At 42.5% G+C, this 17,117-nt stretch overlaps 2 protein-coding genes across 2 annotated transcripts; both read right to left on the reverse strand.

Moving 5' to 3' along the window:
- Window positions 1–10,148: 10,148 nt before the first annotated feature.
- LOC103649392 (pathogenesis-related protein PRB1-2) lies at window positions 10,149–11,411 on the reverse strand. The gene is made up of 2 exons (XM_008673672.2): window positions 10,850–11,411; window positions 10,149–10,467 (listed from the first exon to the last, which is right to left on the reverse strand). Exons 1-2 carry the CDS (start codon window positions 11,298–11,300, stop codon window positions 10,385–10,387), a joined length of 534 nt encoding a protein of 177 aa, XP_008671894.2. The 5' UTR covers window positions 11,301–11,411; the 3' UTR covers window positions 10,149–10,384.
- Window positions 11,412–16,366: 4,955 nt separating this feature from the next.
- On the reverse strand, window positions 16,367–16,918 carry LOC100384283 (uncharacterized). Its single transcript, NM_001368218.1, has 2 exons — window positions 16,768–16,918; window positions 16,367–16,644 (listed from the first exon to the last, which is right to left on the reverse strand). Exons 1-2 carry the CDS (start codon window positions 16,847–16,849, stop codon window positions 16,478–16,480), a joined length of 249 nt encoding a protein of 82 aa, NP_001355147.1. The 5' UTR covers window positions 16,850–16,918; the 3' UTR covers window positions 16,367–16,477.
- Between the last annotated feature and the right edge of the window lie 199 nt (window positions 16,919–17,117).

A 17,117-nucleotide genomic window follows, 5' to 3' on the forward strand; every position in this document is an offset into this window, starting at 1 on the left:
CATTTCATTCAAAACTTTTGATGCATCATATGTTTTAACTAACAAATCCGGCAAGGTAGTTGCCAAGTTTGTTGGGGGCAAACACAAGGGCTCCAAGACTTGTGTTTGGGTACCCAAAGTTCTTGTTTCTAATGCCAAAGGACCCAAAACCGTTTGGGTACCTAAAGTCAAGAACTACTTGTTTTGTAGGTTTATGCATCCGGGGGCTCAAGTTGGATCATCGATAGCGGGTGCACAAACCACATGACAGGGGAGAAGAAGATGTTCTCCTCCTACGAGAAAAACCAAGATCCCCAACGAGCGATCACATTTGGGGATGGAAACCAAGGTTTGGTCAAAGGATTGGGTAAAATTGCTATATCTCCTGACCATTTTATTTCCAATGTTTTTCTTGTAGATTCATTAGATTACAATTTGCTTTCTGTATCTCAATTATGCAAAATGGGTTACAACTGTCTTTTCACTGATGTAGGTGTCACTGTCTTTAGAAGAAGTGATGATTCAATAGCATTTAAGGGAGTGTTGGAGGGCCAGCTATACTTGGTAGATTTTGATAGAGCTGAACTCGACACTTGCTTAATTGCTAAGACTAACATGAGTTGGCTCTGGCATCGCCGACTAGCCCATGTTGGAATGAAGAATCTTCATAAGCTTCTAAAGGGAGAGCACATTTTAGGACTAACCAATGTTCATTTTAAGAAAGACAGGGTTTGTAGCGTATGCCAAGCGGGAAAGCAAGTTGGTGCCCATCATCCACACAAGAACATCATGACGACCGATAGGCCGCTTGAGCTACTCCACATGGATTTATTCGGCCCGATTGCCTACATAAGCATCGGCCTGAGTAAGTATTGTCTTGTAATAGTGGATGATTATTCTCGCTTCACTTGGGTATTCTTTTTGCAGGAAAAATCTCAAACCCAAGAGACCTTAAAGGGATTCTTGAGACGGGCTCAAAATGAGTTCGGCTTAAGGATCAAGAAAATTAGAAGCGACAATGGGACGGAGTTCAAGAACTCTCAAATTGAAGGCTTCCTTGAGGAGGAGGGCATCAAGCATGAGTTCTCCTCTCCCTACACGCCACAACAAAATGGTGTAGTGGAAAGGAAGAATAGAACTCTATTGGACATGGCAAGAACCATGCTTGATGAGTACAAGACTTCGGATCGGTTTTGGGCCGAGGCGGTCAACACTTCTTGCTACGCTATCAACCGGTTATATCTACACCGAATCCTCAAGAAGACATCCTATGAACTCCTAACCGGTAAAAAGCCCAATATTTAATATTTTAGAGTCTTTGGTAGCAAATGCTTTATTCTTGTTAAAAGAGGTAGAAAATCTAAATTTGCTCCTAAGACAGTAGAAGGCTTTTTACTAGGGTATGATTCAAACACAAGGGCATATAGAGTCTTTAACAAGTCCTCTGGACAAGTTGAAGTTTCTTGTGATGTTGTGTTTGATGAGACTAACAGCTCTCAAGTAGAGCAAGTTGATCTTGATGAGATAGGTGATGAAGAGGCTCCGTGCATCGCACTAAGGAACATGTCCATTGGGGATGTGTGTCCTAAGGAATCCGAAGAGCCTCCAAATGCACAAGATCAACCATCCTCCTCCACGCAAGCATCTCCACCAACTCAAAATGAGGATGAGGCTCAAGTTGATGAAGGAGAAGATCAAGCAAATGAGCCACCTCAAGATAACGGCAATGATCAAGGGGGAGATAAAAATGAGCAAGACAAGGAGGATGAAGAGCAAAGGCCGCCACACCCAAGAGTCCACCAAGCAATCCAACGAGATCACCCCGTCGACACCATCCTCGGCGACATTCATAAAGGGGTAACTACTAGATCTCGTGTTGCACATTTCTGTGAACATTACTCTTTTGTTTCCTCTATTGAGCCACACAGGGTAGAGGAAGCACTACAAGATTCGGATTGGGTGGTAGCGATGCAAGAGGAGCTCAACAACTTCACTAGGAATGAGGTATGGCATTTAGTTCCACGTCCTAATCAAAATATTGTAGGAACCAAATGGGTCTTCCGCAACAAGCAAGATGAGCATGGTGTGGTGACAAGGAACAAAGCCCGACTTGTGGCCAAGGGATACTCCCAAGTCGAAGGTTTGGATTTCGGTGAAACCTATGCACCCGTAGCTAGGCTTGAGTGAATTCGAATATTATTAGCCTATGCTACTTACCATGGCTTCAAGCTTTATCAAATGGACGTGAAGAGTGCCTTCCTCAATGGACCAATCAAGGAAGAGGTCTATGTTGAGCAACCTCCCGGCTTTGAAGACAGTGAGTACCCTAACCATATCTATAGGCTCTCTAAGGCGCTTTATGGGCTTAAGCAAGCCCCACGAGCATGGTATAAACGCCTAAGGGATTTCCTTATCACTAATGGATTCAAAGTCGGAAAGGCCGATCCTACTCTATTCACTAAAACTCTTGAAAATGACTTGTTTGTATGCCAAATTTATGTTGATGATATTATATTTGGGTCTACTAACGAGTCTACTTGTGAAGAATTTAGTAGGATCATGACACAAAAGTTCGAGATGTCTATGATGGGGGAGTTGAAGTATTTCTTAGGATTTCAAGTGAAGCAACTCCAAGAAGGCACCTTCCTAAGCCAAACGAAGTACACTCAAGATATTCTAAGCAAGTTTGGAATGAAGGATGCCAAACCCATCAAGACACCCATGGGAACCAATGGGCATCTCGACCTCGACGAGGGAGGTAAATCCGTCGATCAAAAGGTATACCGGTCGATGATAGGTTCTTTGCTATATTTATGTGCATCTCGACCGGATATTATGCTTTCCGTATGCATGTGTGCAAGATTCCAAGCCGACCCTAAGGAAGCTCACCTTACGGCCGTAAAACGAATCTTGAGATATTTAGTGTATACTCCTAAGTTTGGGCTTTGGTATCCTAGGGGATCCACTTTTGATTTGATTGGTTATTCAGATGCCGATTGGGCAGGGTGTAAAATCAATAGAAAGAGCACATCGGGGACTTGCCAGTTCTTGGGAAGATCCTTGGTGTCTTGGGCTTCAAAGAAGCAAAATTCCGTAGCTCTTTCTACCGCCGAAGCCGAGTACATTGCCGCAGACCATTGTTGCGCGCAACTACTTTGGATGAGGCAAACCCTTAGGGACTATGGTTACAAATTAACCAAAGTTCCTCTTCTATGTGATAATGAGAGTGCAATCCGCATGGCGGATAATCCCGTTGAGCATAGCCGCACTAAACACATAGCCATTCGGTATCACTTTTTAAGGGATCACCAACAAAAGGGAGATATCAAGATTTCTTACATTAATACTAAAGATCAATTAGCCGATATCTTTACCAAGCCACTTGATGAACAAACTTTTAACAAACTTAGGCATGAGCTAAATATTCTCGATTCTAGGAACTTCTTTTGTTAATTTGCACACATAGCTAATTTATATACCTTTGATCATGTCTCTTTCATGTGCTATGACTAATGTGTTTTCAAGTCTATTTCAAACCAAGTCATAGGTATATTGAAAGGGAATTGGAGTCTTCGGCGAAGACAAAGGCTTCCACTCCGTAACTCATCGTTCGCCGTCGCTCCGCGCATCTCTCCATCTTTTGGGGGAGAGTCAAAAGCAAAAGGACTCCATCTTTGGTATAATCTTCACTCATTTATTTATAACCAAAGGGGGAGAGAATAATTCTAAGGGCTCTAATGATTCCGTTTTTGGCGATTCATGCCAAAGGGGGAGAGAGTATGAGCCCAAAGCAAAAGGACCGCACCACCACCAATTTCAAAATTTTAGTTTTTCAAAGAGTATTTTCAAATTGGTATCTCACTTGTGATATAATTTCAATACTAATATCAAAACCCTCTTGAACACTAAGAGGAGGATTTCATTAAGGGGGAGTTTTGTTTAGTCAAAGGAAAAGCATTTCAAACAAGGGGAGAAAATTTCAAAACTTGAAAATGCTTAGCAAAATCTTATTCATTTACCTTTTACTATTTTGCAAAAGGACTTTGAAAAGGATTTACAAAAAGATATTGCAAAAACAAAACATGTGGTGCAAGCGTGGTCCAAAATGTTAAAAATAAAAGAAACAATCCATGCATATCTTATAAGTATTTATATTGGCTCAATTCCAAGCAACCTTTACAAAAAGATATGCACTCCTATATTTGCTTTGGTTTGTGTTGGCATCAATCACCAAAAAGGGGGAGATTGAAAAGGAATTAGGCTTACACCTAGTTCCTAAATGATTTTGGTGGTTGAATTGCCCAACACAAACAATTGGACTAACTAGTTTGCTCTAGTGTACAAGTTATACAGGTACCAAAGGTTCACACTTAGCCAATAAAAGACCAAGTATTGGGTTCAACAAAAGAGCACAGGGACAACCGAAGGCACCTCTGGACTGGCGCACCGGACTGTCCGATGTGCCACCGGACAGTGTCCGGTGCACCAGAGGACTCCCAGTCAAACTCGTCACCTTCGGGAATATCCAGAGGCGCTCCGCTATAATTCACCGGACTGTCCGGTGTACACCGGACAGTGTCCGGTGCTCCAAGGAACGGCGCCTCAGGAACTCGCCAGCTTCGGGAATTCGCAACGGCTAGTCCGCTATAATTCATCGGACATGTCCGGTGTGCACCGGACTGTCCGGTGTGACAACGGAGCAACGGATATTTCGGCGCCAACGGCTACCTGCAGCGCATTAAATGCGCGCCAGCGCGCGCAGAAGTCAGGCACGCCCATACTGGCGCACCGGACACTCTACAGTACATGTCCGGTGCGCCACCGGACATCCAGGCGGGCCCAGAAGACAGAGCTCCAACGGTCGGAACCCAACGACTTTGGTGACGTGGCTGGGGCACCGGACATGTCCGGTGTGCACCGGACTGTCCGGTGCACCATACGACAGTCAGCCCCACCAAACGGCTAGTTTGGTGGTTGGGGCTATAAATACCCCCAACCACCCACCATTCATTGCATCCAAGTTTTCACACTTCCAACCACTTACAAGAGCTAGGCATTCAATTCTAGACACACCCAAGAGATCAAATCCTCTCCCAAATTCCACACAAAGCTTTAGTGACTAGTGAGAGAGATTTGTTTGTGTTCTTTCGAGCTCTTGCGCTTGGATTGCTTTCTTCTTTCTTGATTCCTTATTGCGATCAAACTCACTTGTAATTGAGGCAAGAGACACCAATCTTGTGGTGGTCCTTGTAGGAACTTTGTGTTCCAAGTGATTGAGAAGAGAAAGCTCACTCGGTCCGAGGGACCGTTTAAGAGAGGGGAAGGGTTGAAAGAGACCCGGTCTTTGTGACCACCTCAACGGGGAGTAGGTTTGCGAGAACCCAACCTCGGTAAAACAAATCCTTGTGTCTCACCGCTTTACTCGCTTGCGATTTGTTTTTACGCCCTCTCGCGGACTCGTTTATATTTCTAACGCTAACCCGGCTTGTAGTTGTGATTATTTTTGAAAATTTCAGTTTCGCCCTATTCACCCCCCCTCTAGGCGACTATCATCTACAACCTTCTTCCCTAGTGGAGTCGTCAAAAAGTATGTTGACGCCGATCTGGGCAGCACCAATCACTAGGGGTGTACCGTCTGGCGGTGTCCACTGTGGCGGTGCAGACGGTCCGTGGCTCTGGCCCGGACGGTCCGTGACCTGGATGCAGGAGCGGCGCCTTCCCTGCGTCGCACCGGACGGTCCGCGCACAGGACCAGACGATCCGTGATGGCACAGGGTCATCTTCCTACTCGCTGGAATCTAGATCTCGCCCTGGGAGAGAGATCTTAGGGTGCTCTAGGTCGACAGGTCACCCGAGGCATCCCTAGACGATGTGGAGTCACCTAGGAATTAAGAGATCAATTCAAGGAAGAGGCCTTGGGTGGACAACTAGATCTTGCCCTGGGAGGGGTAAGATCCTAGGGTCGTCTTGGGCTCGGCAGGCCACCCAAGACAAATCTAGGCGACGTAGAGTCGAATAAGGGTGGAGGTGGATATGCGGAAGGCTACAACTAGAACTACACTACATCTACTCCTAGGGCATAAAAGGTAAATAAAGTAGATAGATTCGATTGGAATGTGTTCGGGGGTTCTCAATCGGCTGTACCCCTTTATATTTGTAGGGGAGGAGGTTTGGACCTGTTCCTAAGAGATAGCCAACAACTCCCACGTGATTAGATGGATAACCACGCACGAGATAAAGATAATCACCTGAGTTGATCTGATCGCGGGGCCGCAGACCGTTTGGGCTCTAGGGCCGGACCGTCCGCCACTTTTGGTGCTCAACAATAAGTTCTTTGCCGAGTGCTTTTTTGTGGGCACACGACAAAGACTTTGTCGAGTACTAGAAGCAATCGGCGAAGAAAACACTCAGCAAAAAGTACTTTATCGAGTACCAAAAGCATTCGGTGAAGAAAAGCACTCGACAAAAGCATGAAAAATAACAAAATATTTTTTTAATTAGGGAAACCACCTACCACCAGCCATCGACAGCCAAAGCCTACCCATTCACATTTTCTCAACATTTTTTTGTAGCATTTGTTTAGCAAATTGTATCCTATGAGACTCGAACTCCTCTCTCTCTCTCACAAACTTCTCTACCACGACCTGTTTATCTCAATCATGTCTACATTACGTTTTTCCTCTACATATATTATAACTAACCAAGTGTAAATTGATTGTTTGAGGCACTAAATGAATTCAAATGAAAAATTTGTCAACTACAAAGTTGTATAACTTTTTTGAGGTCTACGACTTTTATTTTGATAGTTTCTTCATCCGAGATCGTTTACAAATTTTGAATTTCAAATTTTAAAACTTCAAACACATTTTTATATGACAAGATGATTTTAAATTAAAAGGTTGTTAATTACAAAGTTTCATAACTTTTTGAGATCTACAACTTTACTTTTGGTGTTTTTTTCTATCCGAGGCAGTTTGAAAATTTTGAAATAAAAAAATTCAAACATAGTTTTACATGACAAGATAATTTCAAATTAAACAATTGTTAACTACAAAGTTTCATAACTTTTCAAGACCTAAAATTTCCATTTTTGTGGTTTTTCCATGTGAGGTCCTTTGGAAAATTCAAATTTTAAATTTTTAAAATTTAGATGTAGTTTTTGTTGATAAGATGACTTCAAATCAAAACGTTGCAACCCACAAAACTCTATAACTTCTCAAGGTCTACAAAATTTATTTTTGGTTGTTTGGTCATTTGTGTTGGGGGCCTTCGTCTCCCGAAGGTTGAAAGGGAAATGTTCCCTCTATATTGTTTTGGTGATTAGATGCACAACACATTATATTTGAATTAACATGATGTTAAGCAAAAGTGTTTAAGGCAAAATAAGCTCGGAAGAGCACTTAGTGCAAAGCTATATAGATCAAGCTAAAAGGTATGTTCTGGACATTGAGTCAATTGATTTGTGTGTTAAACATGTTTTTCTAAGTGTCAGGGACTCAGCTAAGTGAAGTCCAAAAAAGAAACAAAATAGACAAAGGAAGGAATAGGGAAAAGTTGCTGGACTGCGTAGCACCGGACGGTCCGGTGCTTGGCCCGGCCAAACTCGCTGCTCTCGGGGTTTTCAGCCTACGTCGGCTAAAAATCACCGGACAGTCCGCGCAAGGCGCCGGACAGTCCGGTGTACCAGCCGCGCAACGGCTAGTGGCCACGTCAGCGCTAGCCAACGGTCAACAGGCGCACCAGACAGTCCGGTGTCCCCCCAGAAGCGGAAATCAGCTAATCAGGGGATTCATTACCGCGTCCCGTGTGCGTACTGTTCACTGTCCGGTGTGCACCAGACAGTCTGGTGCGCCAGCGAACAGAAGGCAACAATGGCCTTCCAAATGGAGCTCCAATGGCTCCTAGCTGCCTTGGGGCATAAAATGGACCCCTAGGCGCATGGAGTAGTACACCAAGCCTCCATTGAACATCCTAAGAAGCCTAGACTCCGCAAGCACGCATTTGGTTCATTGTGATTGAGATTTGAGCACTTCTTTGAGCTGTGACTAAGCTGCATTGTTTCGTGTGCTCGTTTCTTACTTGTGTGTGTCGTTGCTGTGACTCTAGCTCTTATGTGTGTTTCTATTCCCTTCCTTACTCTTGTGGTTTAATTGTGATCAATCTTGTAAGGGTGAGAGGCTCCAACTTGTGGAGATTCCTCACAAAGGGAATACTTGAGATTAAGGAAGAAAACCATGGTACTCAAGCTTGATCGTTGGATCACTTGAGAGGGATTGAGTGCAATCCTTGACCGAAGGGGTCACCACAACGTGGAGTAGGCATTGGCCGAACCACGAGATAAAATCACCGTGTCACTTGCGCTTCTTTCTTTGTGATTGTTTTCTTCCATAAGAGTTCTCATATATTCACTTGCACTATTGTTCCTAAGTTCAATACATATTCTAAAGGAACAATCAAGTGAAGAGTTCTCTCCTTATTCACATCACCTTGGTTTTGATCTCACTAACATTTATTATAAACCAAGTTGTGTTGTTTAGACTTGATTTTTACAGGATAACTTATTCACCCCCGTCTAGGTGCTCTCAAAGGTTCTCAAAAACACGTTTAACCATTGATTGCGAAGTATTGCAGGAGCTTCGACACCAGAACACATTTGATACAGGGTAGTGGAGGGGCGACGAAGCTACCTTCGTCATAGCTAGGAGAAATCATCCAAGATATTGGAAGCAAAGGACAATGTTGTCCTTATGTTATTTGTAAACCCTATGTGTGATCCTCATGGGTGTAAATGTAATTTTGCACAAAGGTGTATGATTCCCTATAAATAGATGAACAGTGCTTTGCATAAAGTACCTTTTGAAGGGTTGGATAATTGCTGTGCGTAATCTTTTCTCTAGAGCACCTTCATCCTAACCCACTCTGTAAAACCGAAGGTACGACTGTAAATTCATTATACGAAAGAGGAGAAATGTGTAATTGATATATCTGAAGATGAGTTATTGTGTTTGAACTCCTTTACATTCTTTGCATACGCACTTACTTAAACTACTAAGTCACGATTTATTCAATTAACTCATTAACCTTCGTCTTCGAAGAAGTTATCCCGAAGGGATGACTGTTTAAGGACAAAAGATGATTATCCTTTTAATATTGTGTTGCCTTGTTTTTGGTTGTGTGTAACAATTGAGAACAAGTGACCAACAATTTGCTCATCCAACATGATGGTTCTAACATTGTTCACAAATCTTATATATCTCCTTTGTAATTTCATAAACTATAAGAGAGATATGTAAGTTTTGTAAACAAATTTATTTTTACTTTGTCATATAAAGAAATGACTAAAATAAAAATTGTACATCTTGATGAGTTATACAACTTTATAGTCAAAACATTTTTCATTTAAATCAATTTACTGCTTTAAAATTTGATTTCAAAATTATCTTTGCCTAGTTTAAAAAAGAAAACACTCGGCAAAAAAATTATTTGCCGAGTGCTGAAAAGAAAACACTCAGCAAATAGAATCTTCGCCGAGTGTCTTACCGAGTGTCGAAAAAACACTTGGCAAAGAAGCTCTTTGCCGAGTGTTTTCTTTTACCGAACATTTTATGTCTTTCTCATCTAAACAACGAGTGAAAGCGCTAAATCTTGTTCGTCTTCCCTAATAAGTTCGATGGTGTAGGTTGATGGTTACAAGAGAGCAAAGCCATAGGTCAAATTCCTTCGTTAGTGCTCATCTCATGTACGCACTCCTTTGGACCACAACAATAAAACTTCTTCAACCAATGGTTTAGGTACACGTCAATGCCGTTGTCAAGTTGCTTTGGTTCTTGTATAAGTGCTCGTATCATAATAAATTTTTCCTTCAAGCATACAAGGCAGGTAGGTTGGTAGGTTGTACATACGTAGAGTCACTTATAGGTTTCATGTCATTCTTGCTTAGCTCCTATGCAAACTTAGGGTAAATTCTATCAAGTTTTCTCTACTAGTGGGGTGTCTCCATATGAGTCTACTCAGGATAACTTTGTTCTAAAGAGCTTTACTGAGAATTGGGATTCCTGGATAATCTAGTTATCATCAGAATTTGGATATCGCTGGGCTCGTGTGCAGAGTAAGATAAAGGGATTTGCACGGTTTAGGATTTAGAAAACAGCGGATTTCTCCGCTCGCGATGACTCAGCGGATTCTCTATTCACATTGATTTGAACAATTTTCACATAGGCATGCTGAGAAGTAAAGCATCTGGCTGCTAGAACATTATTCTGCCGGACCAGTAAATCATGAAACTGACAGAACCACAAAACATATCTCACTGTCGACGAGAACGAACGTAAATACTGAAAACTAGCCGACATTAGTTCATAGGGATCAACTCAAATTATTTGTTCGGAGATGCTCCAAGAATACTTCAGCAAATTGGACAGTCGTAGCAACGGCTAATGTTGTATCTACAGTAGGCAGGGAGTGGCGCCATTCTCATAGCTTCCTTCACTAAATTAATGAATAAAATTAAAAAAGAGATAAGGACAAGAGATTAGTAGCATGTTGTTTCATCAACAAAATGCATATGTGTGTTGATGGTAAAAAGAAATATGTACAAGCAAATTAACGTAGAGACCAACAGTGCATTGTAGTAATAAAGCCGCTGCACTGCAAAGTATTTGGCATAATATTTGAGCATTGACTTTACAAAAAATAAAAAAAAAAGATAACATGAAAGCAGTCGTTCTATGATGAACACGTATGTATATTAATATCATTTATTTCGTAGTATAAGGTTAAATAATTTAGTATAACATGAAAAAAAGCAGACACGTCTATGACGAACATGTATGTATAGTAAAATCATTCCTAGTCAAAACTAGTAAATTACCAGCTGGTTTGTAGCTGCAGCTAATGACGACGCCGCGGCCGCCGGCGCAGGCGGCGCGTGCGCAGCCGATTCTGACGGAGGCCGGCCACACGAGCTGCACGTACTCCGTGGCCGCCGGCGCCGTCCACGCGCGCACGGCGTCGGCGGCTGCCCAGGCCTTCCCCGGCGTGCCACGGAAGACGTTCTCTCCATACCCGCCACCAGCAACAACAGGCAATGACATGCTCCGGAGGCCAGCAGCGCAGCCCGCGGCGGCCCGCTTGGCCGCGTGCCTCGCCGCCTCGGCGTCCCACGACACTCGCCCGGCGCCGGCCGCGCTGCGCGCCGCGTTGTGCAGCTCGACGTAGTTCTCTGGGGAGGTCTTGGTCGCGGTGGCAGCCGAAGCGAGGGACATGGCGCAGATGGCCATGCCGATGGCTAGTAGCTTCTTGAGGCTAATACCGGGTGCCATGACGAGCTTTGTTAGCCGACGTCAACTGTGCCTGTGATGTGAAGTTTTGCGAACGAGCTCGCTGATGATAGTCACCTAGCTTGCTAGGCAAGTGCTGGCATTTCTAATTAATTGGCATGCGCGCGGCGCGTCCCTCTGCTGATCTGCTGGTTCAGATGATTAGAAAACGTTGATCGAGCAAACCACCACGTGAATGCATGCGTTGGCAGATACGATTTGTCGTGTGGAGTTGACGCACGTGCGATGTTGGTTTGAATAGGGATGACAATGGTCCGGGTAGAGAAAAAACTCGTCCGTGAGACCGCGATCACACTCGTAAAGTCTAACTAAATCCGCTCACAGTCGTATCCACGAGTGCAATTCCAAACACGCACCGAACATGTCGGGTTTCGGGTCACCAGCGAGTTTTTACTCAATGTGCATTTTTAAATAATAATTCAGTTATAACTAATTAAGTACCAACACTATTTAAGTTATATTTATAGGTTTTAGGCCTTCTCATATTAAGCACTAACAAAACATTTCATGAATTATTAACCAAATTACATATTCAAAATCATTACTATTGTATATTAATCGTTTTTGCACAAAATAAATAATAAACTAAATTTCGGGTAGGCTGCGAGTCACTCACGGGTTGAAATAGAAACTCACACCCACACCCCCGAAACTTTGGGTTGGGTGCGGGTTGCACCCGCGGATCAAAATCCTTACTCGTACCCAAACCCGCCCTGTCGGGTACCCGTCGGATTTCGGGTTTACGAGTTAAATTGACATCCCTAGATTTGAAGCATAGTACCACCTCACTACCTGAAAGACAACTAGCGACCGAGTTTGCTATAAAAAGGGGCATGTCTCCTTTTTCAATTTATATCTTTCTCAGCCTTTCGACTAAGATAAAGTGCAACATTTGCAGTTTAATATCTCATATGTGGGCCATATATCCACTTTCATTTTATACTTTTTTATGGGAAGGGTCTACTTTAATTTTAATTTTAGTTTTTCGGGAGGATCCATCACACTGGCTTGTCACTGAGCCCTCTCATGTCGCACAGTAGTTGCACTGAGCCATCAAATATGAATGGCGTGACAGCAATACATGAGCATTATATTAGTGCACTTAGGTGTGAATAATATAAGTTTCATCCCCTCTTTGCTGGAAGTAAGGCCTCTCTTATCCCGAATCAGGATAAATGACTTGTGTCAACTCGCATCACCATCTGGATCTGGGGCACGCGACGTTATTTTACTAATTGGTTAGGTCCACGGATCTAAAACACAGACACCTCCATTCAACCGTGTCCGCCAGCGATTCAACGAGGCTCCTTCCCTGGCCGTGTGTTTGTTAATCCAGAACTCGAGCTCCCATCCATCGGTCTACTTCTTCCGATCTCCACATCTACTGGTTCGATTCCTTTCTACTCCCCTTCGTTCACCCTTGTCCCATTCTTAGCAGTACCATACAAAGTTCAATGTTCATTTGGTTTGTAACAAGTTTAATGTTCATGATTCGGGTGATTTGGGTGAACGATCTGACATTTAGGGTTTCAATGCTTCATTTGGTTTCAAACAAGTTTAATGTTCATCATTCGGGTTTAGGATCTGACGTTTAGAGTTCGCAATATTAGGGATTTTGCACACTGTAGTAAGGATAATAAAATACAATCGCTAATTTTAGTTAAAATGCATTACATTTTCATTTACTTCTTGTACTGAACCTTCATTTCATTGTGGTTTGGCCGAAGATACATTGGATGGTAGTTGAGTTAATTGAGGGGAAATGTATATAATAATAGTATGGTGGGGGTATAGAGTGTTTATTTAGAGTGAACCGTTGTAGAGGATAGAGATATAGAGGGAGAGAGATTGCTGATGTGGCGCGTGAGTGGGATATAGAGTGAAGAAAATAGAGTGAACCATTGTTCATCGTGTGTAGCCACCCTATTTTACGTGACAAGGATGGACATTTGCTCAACTCAGCCAGATTGGAGAGACGACGGAGCGTGGGCGCTGCGTCACCTCATGGACTATGAAAGTCTAAACATGGTGTCTATTCAAAAGGGGTCCAATCTTAATTGCCGAGTAGAGTGTAGGAACCACAATAGTTGGCCTTGCATCACCGACCAGGGTGTTCATTGTCAATGTTGTGCACTTATTCTTTGTCAAGATATAAGCGATTTCGATGCTGCGGTGTACTACGTCGATTATCTAAACCTATTGTTTATTTTCTACCTCTATGTATATTTGTTGCGAGTGATATGGTTCTAGGTTCCAACACACTCCACTTCTCCACTTTGCCTCCCTATCTTCGTGTGTTGAATCCTCTAACTGTCTAGCCGACTAAAGACCCATGTCTATATGCGTAGAAAGGATAAACGAATTGTAGTCTAGAAGCCGAGAATCGACCTAGTTTGTTGCCCACTTTTGCCATATCTCCGTTCGCTAGACGTGATAGGAAAAGTTCATTCTCATATCTATGACCTATCGACTTAGTTTGAGTTTCATCCTTGTCCAACTCTAGAATTAGATAATTTATTCCTATTTTTTCTAAAATAGTTAAAATTACCCCTGTTAGTGTCTAGGAAAGTTATAACATCATCCAATATAAGCAAAACACATTCTAGAACTCCATCAACAAAAGATAGACCTATAATGAACTCAATTTGGTGTCATCCTTACATCTCCGGGTCCTACACCTCGAGGATGAGCCTCATGCTAGTCGGGCCTCGGAACCCTACAAGTCGAGAGGTTAACGAAGGAGCTTTCGACACTCTCTAAGATGCACTTTCACAGACGAACTCCAGCGGTACGATCCTGACAACATACGTGCCTCAATCAAGTCGTCGCACGACATCGAGTGGCTTGGATATGGTTCATGTTCTTTATATTTATTGTGATGAATGACGTTGCAGTTAAAAGGCGTCACAATAGTCATGGCTGAAGCTGCACACATATCTATGAGCACTATAAAGAACATGCAGTCATAAAGATTACCAACTACGTCAAACTCGACGACATGGGGTCTCTCTCTTTAACCACATCTGAAGCTGTAGGTATACCCATGAGCATTATGTAGTGTGTGTGTGTGACTATCAACTAAGTTGCTCTCGATAGCATGGGGGCATTAATGTAACCACGTCTAAGGCCACAATCGTACCCCCAACCACTATATAATAAGTGCAACTACAAAAGGTATCAACTACTCCATACTTGACGTCACATGCTCCCATACCTGCCACTATGGCACATTACACTCGTTAATATGGCATACCAAAGGCATGTATTGTGTACAACACAATAACTAGAACAATATAGGAGTTAGATCTATGCAAAACAAGGCCCAATGTCCTGGCAGGGATGTAACTCTCTCCTCTCTTGTGTCATAAAAGTAAATTGTAGAGAAATATAGAAATAGGGATGCTATATATGTTCAGATCCTAGTACTTGAGTTTAAAGTATCTAAATTCTTAGTTTCACTCGCTAGCTCAGGCATCATCTGAGTATGTAAGCTCGGCTCATGCTTGAATTTATACATCCATCACATAAAGGATATAGGGTATTACACTTAGGCAATCAAACCTCTCTACATCATGCAGTTATGTACTATCATGTCAACACTCTATTATAGCGATCTTAGGTCTATGCCCCTCTCCCTCTCTTTGATTCTCTTTGGTATCCTTGGTATTGTGGTGACATATCCCAATAACATCTATCAAAATAATACATTATACAAACATCAAGTATATCCATCTAAATACCATTACAAATTTCTAGCATCATTCAATCATCCATTCGACATCACAATAGATAATTAGATAAAGTAGCAACACCAGGATAGTACCACATAACACATTACATGGTCATCAAATAGTTGTTAAGCCTTCTATGACACTATCACTCAAAAGGTTGTTAAATAGTCAAAAGAGATGGATGGTTGAAGCCCAAGTTCATGCTTTTGGGTCAAATTTATACTGGGTACACGCGGCCAAGTTCCAACCCGCTCTGCTCGTGCACCCGACACGGTGGAAATAGAAAATATCTCTGCGACGCCTGAGAGGAGGGCTACGCGCGCAACTCCTCGTGACACAGCTCCGCCTAAACCCAAGAAGGCGTAAAGCATGGAGCTGTAACGTATTGCAGTGATAAATGATTACATTTAGAGCATCTCCAACGCCTCCTAATAATTCTATCCCCAATGTCTCTATGTTGGGTTCCTCCCAAAAGTCTAAAAGTCCCCAAAACATACCTAACTCCAATAGTTCCTTAAAAATGTCCCAATGAACCTTCAAGAATGGCGTGCAGCCCTGCCAGGCACGTGAAACGAAAACAGATCACAAATAGGGGCGGTGATGTCTCGACCCTAAATTTGTTCCGCGAAGCTCTCGTTTTGGAGTACCGAATAAATTGGGAGCACAGATCATAAACTATTGGACTGGTTTTTTTTTCACTTTTGCCCCTAAACTATTGTTTTAGGAGTATTAATTGTGATCTGTTGTTGGAGATACAATAATGCCATCCTAAAATTTCATCCAAACAGCACCGGAACCACATGACGTGTGGAGGACGTGTGCTTCTGCTTTGTCATTGGCCGTTGTTCAAGGGATCTGGACAAAAAAAACACGAGGCCAAGATCGACCTTCATGTGGCTACTACGAGCGCCGAGCAAATCATTTTGTCCAAGGAAAAGGAAGCTTTATTTCGGACTGGTTCCTTAATTATTCTTGTATCAGATATATATTTTGATTTAATATGAAATTTTAGATTTTAGTTGAATGTACCAACATGACCTATTAATGCATAAGATATGTTCTTATAGATTTCTTTTCTAGGTAGGAGTGTATAAGACAATTATTGTATAACCTGTCTCCTGTAGTTTTTCTTATATCGGAGAACTTCTCTCTATTACTAAGCTTCCTCTTAAATAGAAAAGCGGCAGAGTTATTTTTTCAACCTTTTTTTTTGACGCTGTTTTAGTTCCATAATAATAATAATAATGGCAATGTACGTAGGTGTGTTCCTTTGACATCTTACGTTTCCTTTTTTCCTAAACCTTTTGCTCCATATAATTTTGTTCAGAATTTTGCACCACACAGGTAGATTTTATTCAGAATTTTGCACCACACAGGTAGATGGATGATGCATATATATGCATCAACATAACATACGATATTATATTTCTAATGGGAGCAGCAGCACACTTTGTGCTCGACGCTTTCGTCACACCAGCCACCGTCCTTGAAACCCTTCGAGCTACAGATCAAGCGGCAGTTCTGGTGGTCCTCGGAATAGGACGAGAGGTATGGCCTTCTCGGCGGCGGCGGTGACTTCTTGGGTTTCCCGATGCCTGCACACACATCGCAGTCCAAACGAGACCGGCCGGTTAATTAATAGATAATTATCGCCAGCTCTTAGAAGGAAATAGTAACTCTTGCGCAAGTAATTAGAAGTAGAGATCGAAGGTGCCTACAGCCGCCGGCTTCGTAGCATGGAGACAGCGAGGACAGAATGGCAACAGCCAACAGAAGCGCGACGATTGTGCTGCTCTTCATCACCGCCGTAAGGAAAGATGATCAAGCTTCCCTTATTACCACGAGCTAGTGACGAAGAGAGATTATATGATTTGTTTGTTCTAATCTCCATCTTCGATCTCACTTGTACTTATATAGAAGACGAATCCATCTCTAGCACATCTCATTTGTGCCAGAAGATCTAGTTATAGATATAGATAGAGATAGAGATATAGAAATTTTACATATAGATATAGTTATGGATATAGATATTGGGATATGTTGTTGTTGATATAATATGATGATATTG

Source organism: Zea mays, chromosome 2, assembly GCF_902167145.1.
Source record: "Zea mays cultivar B73 chromosome 2, Zm-B73-REFERENCE-NAM-5.0, whole genome shotgun sequence".
NCBI lineage: Eukaryota > Viridiplantae > Streptophyta > Magnoliopsida > Poales > Poaceae > Zea > Zea mays.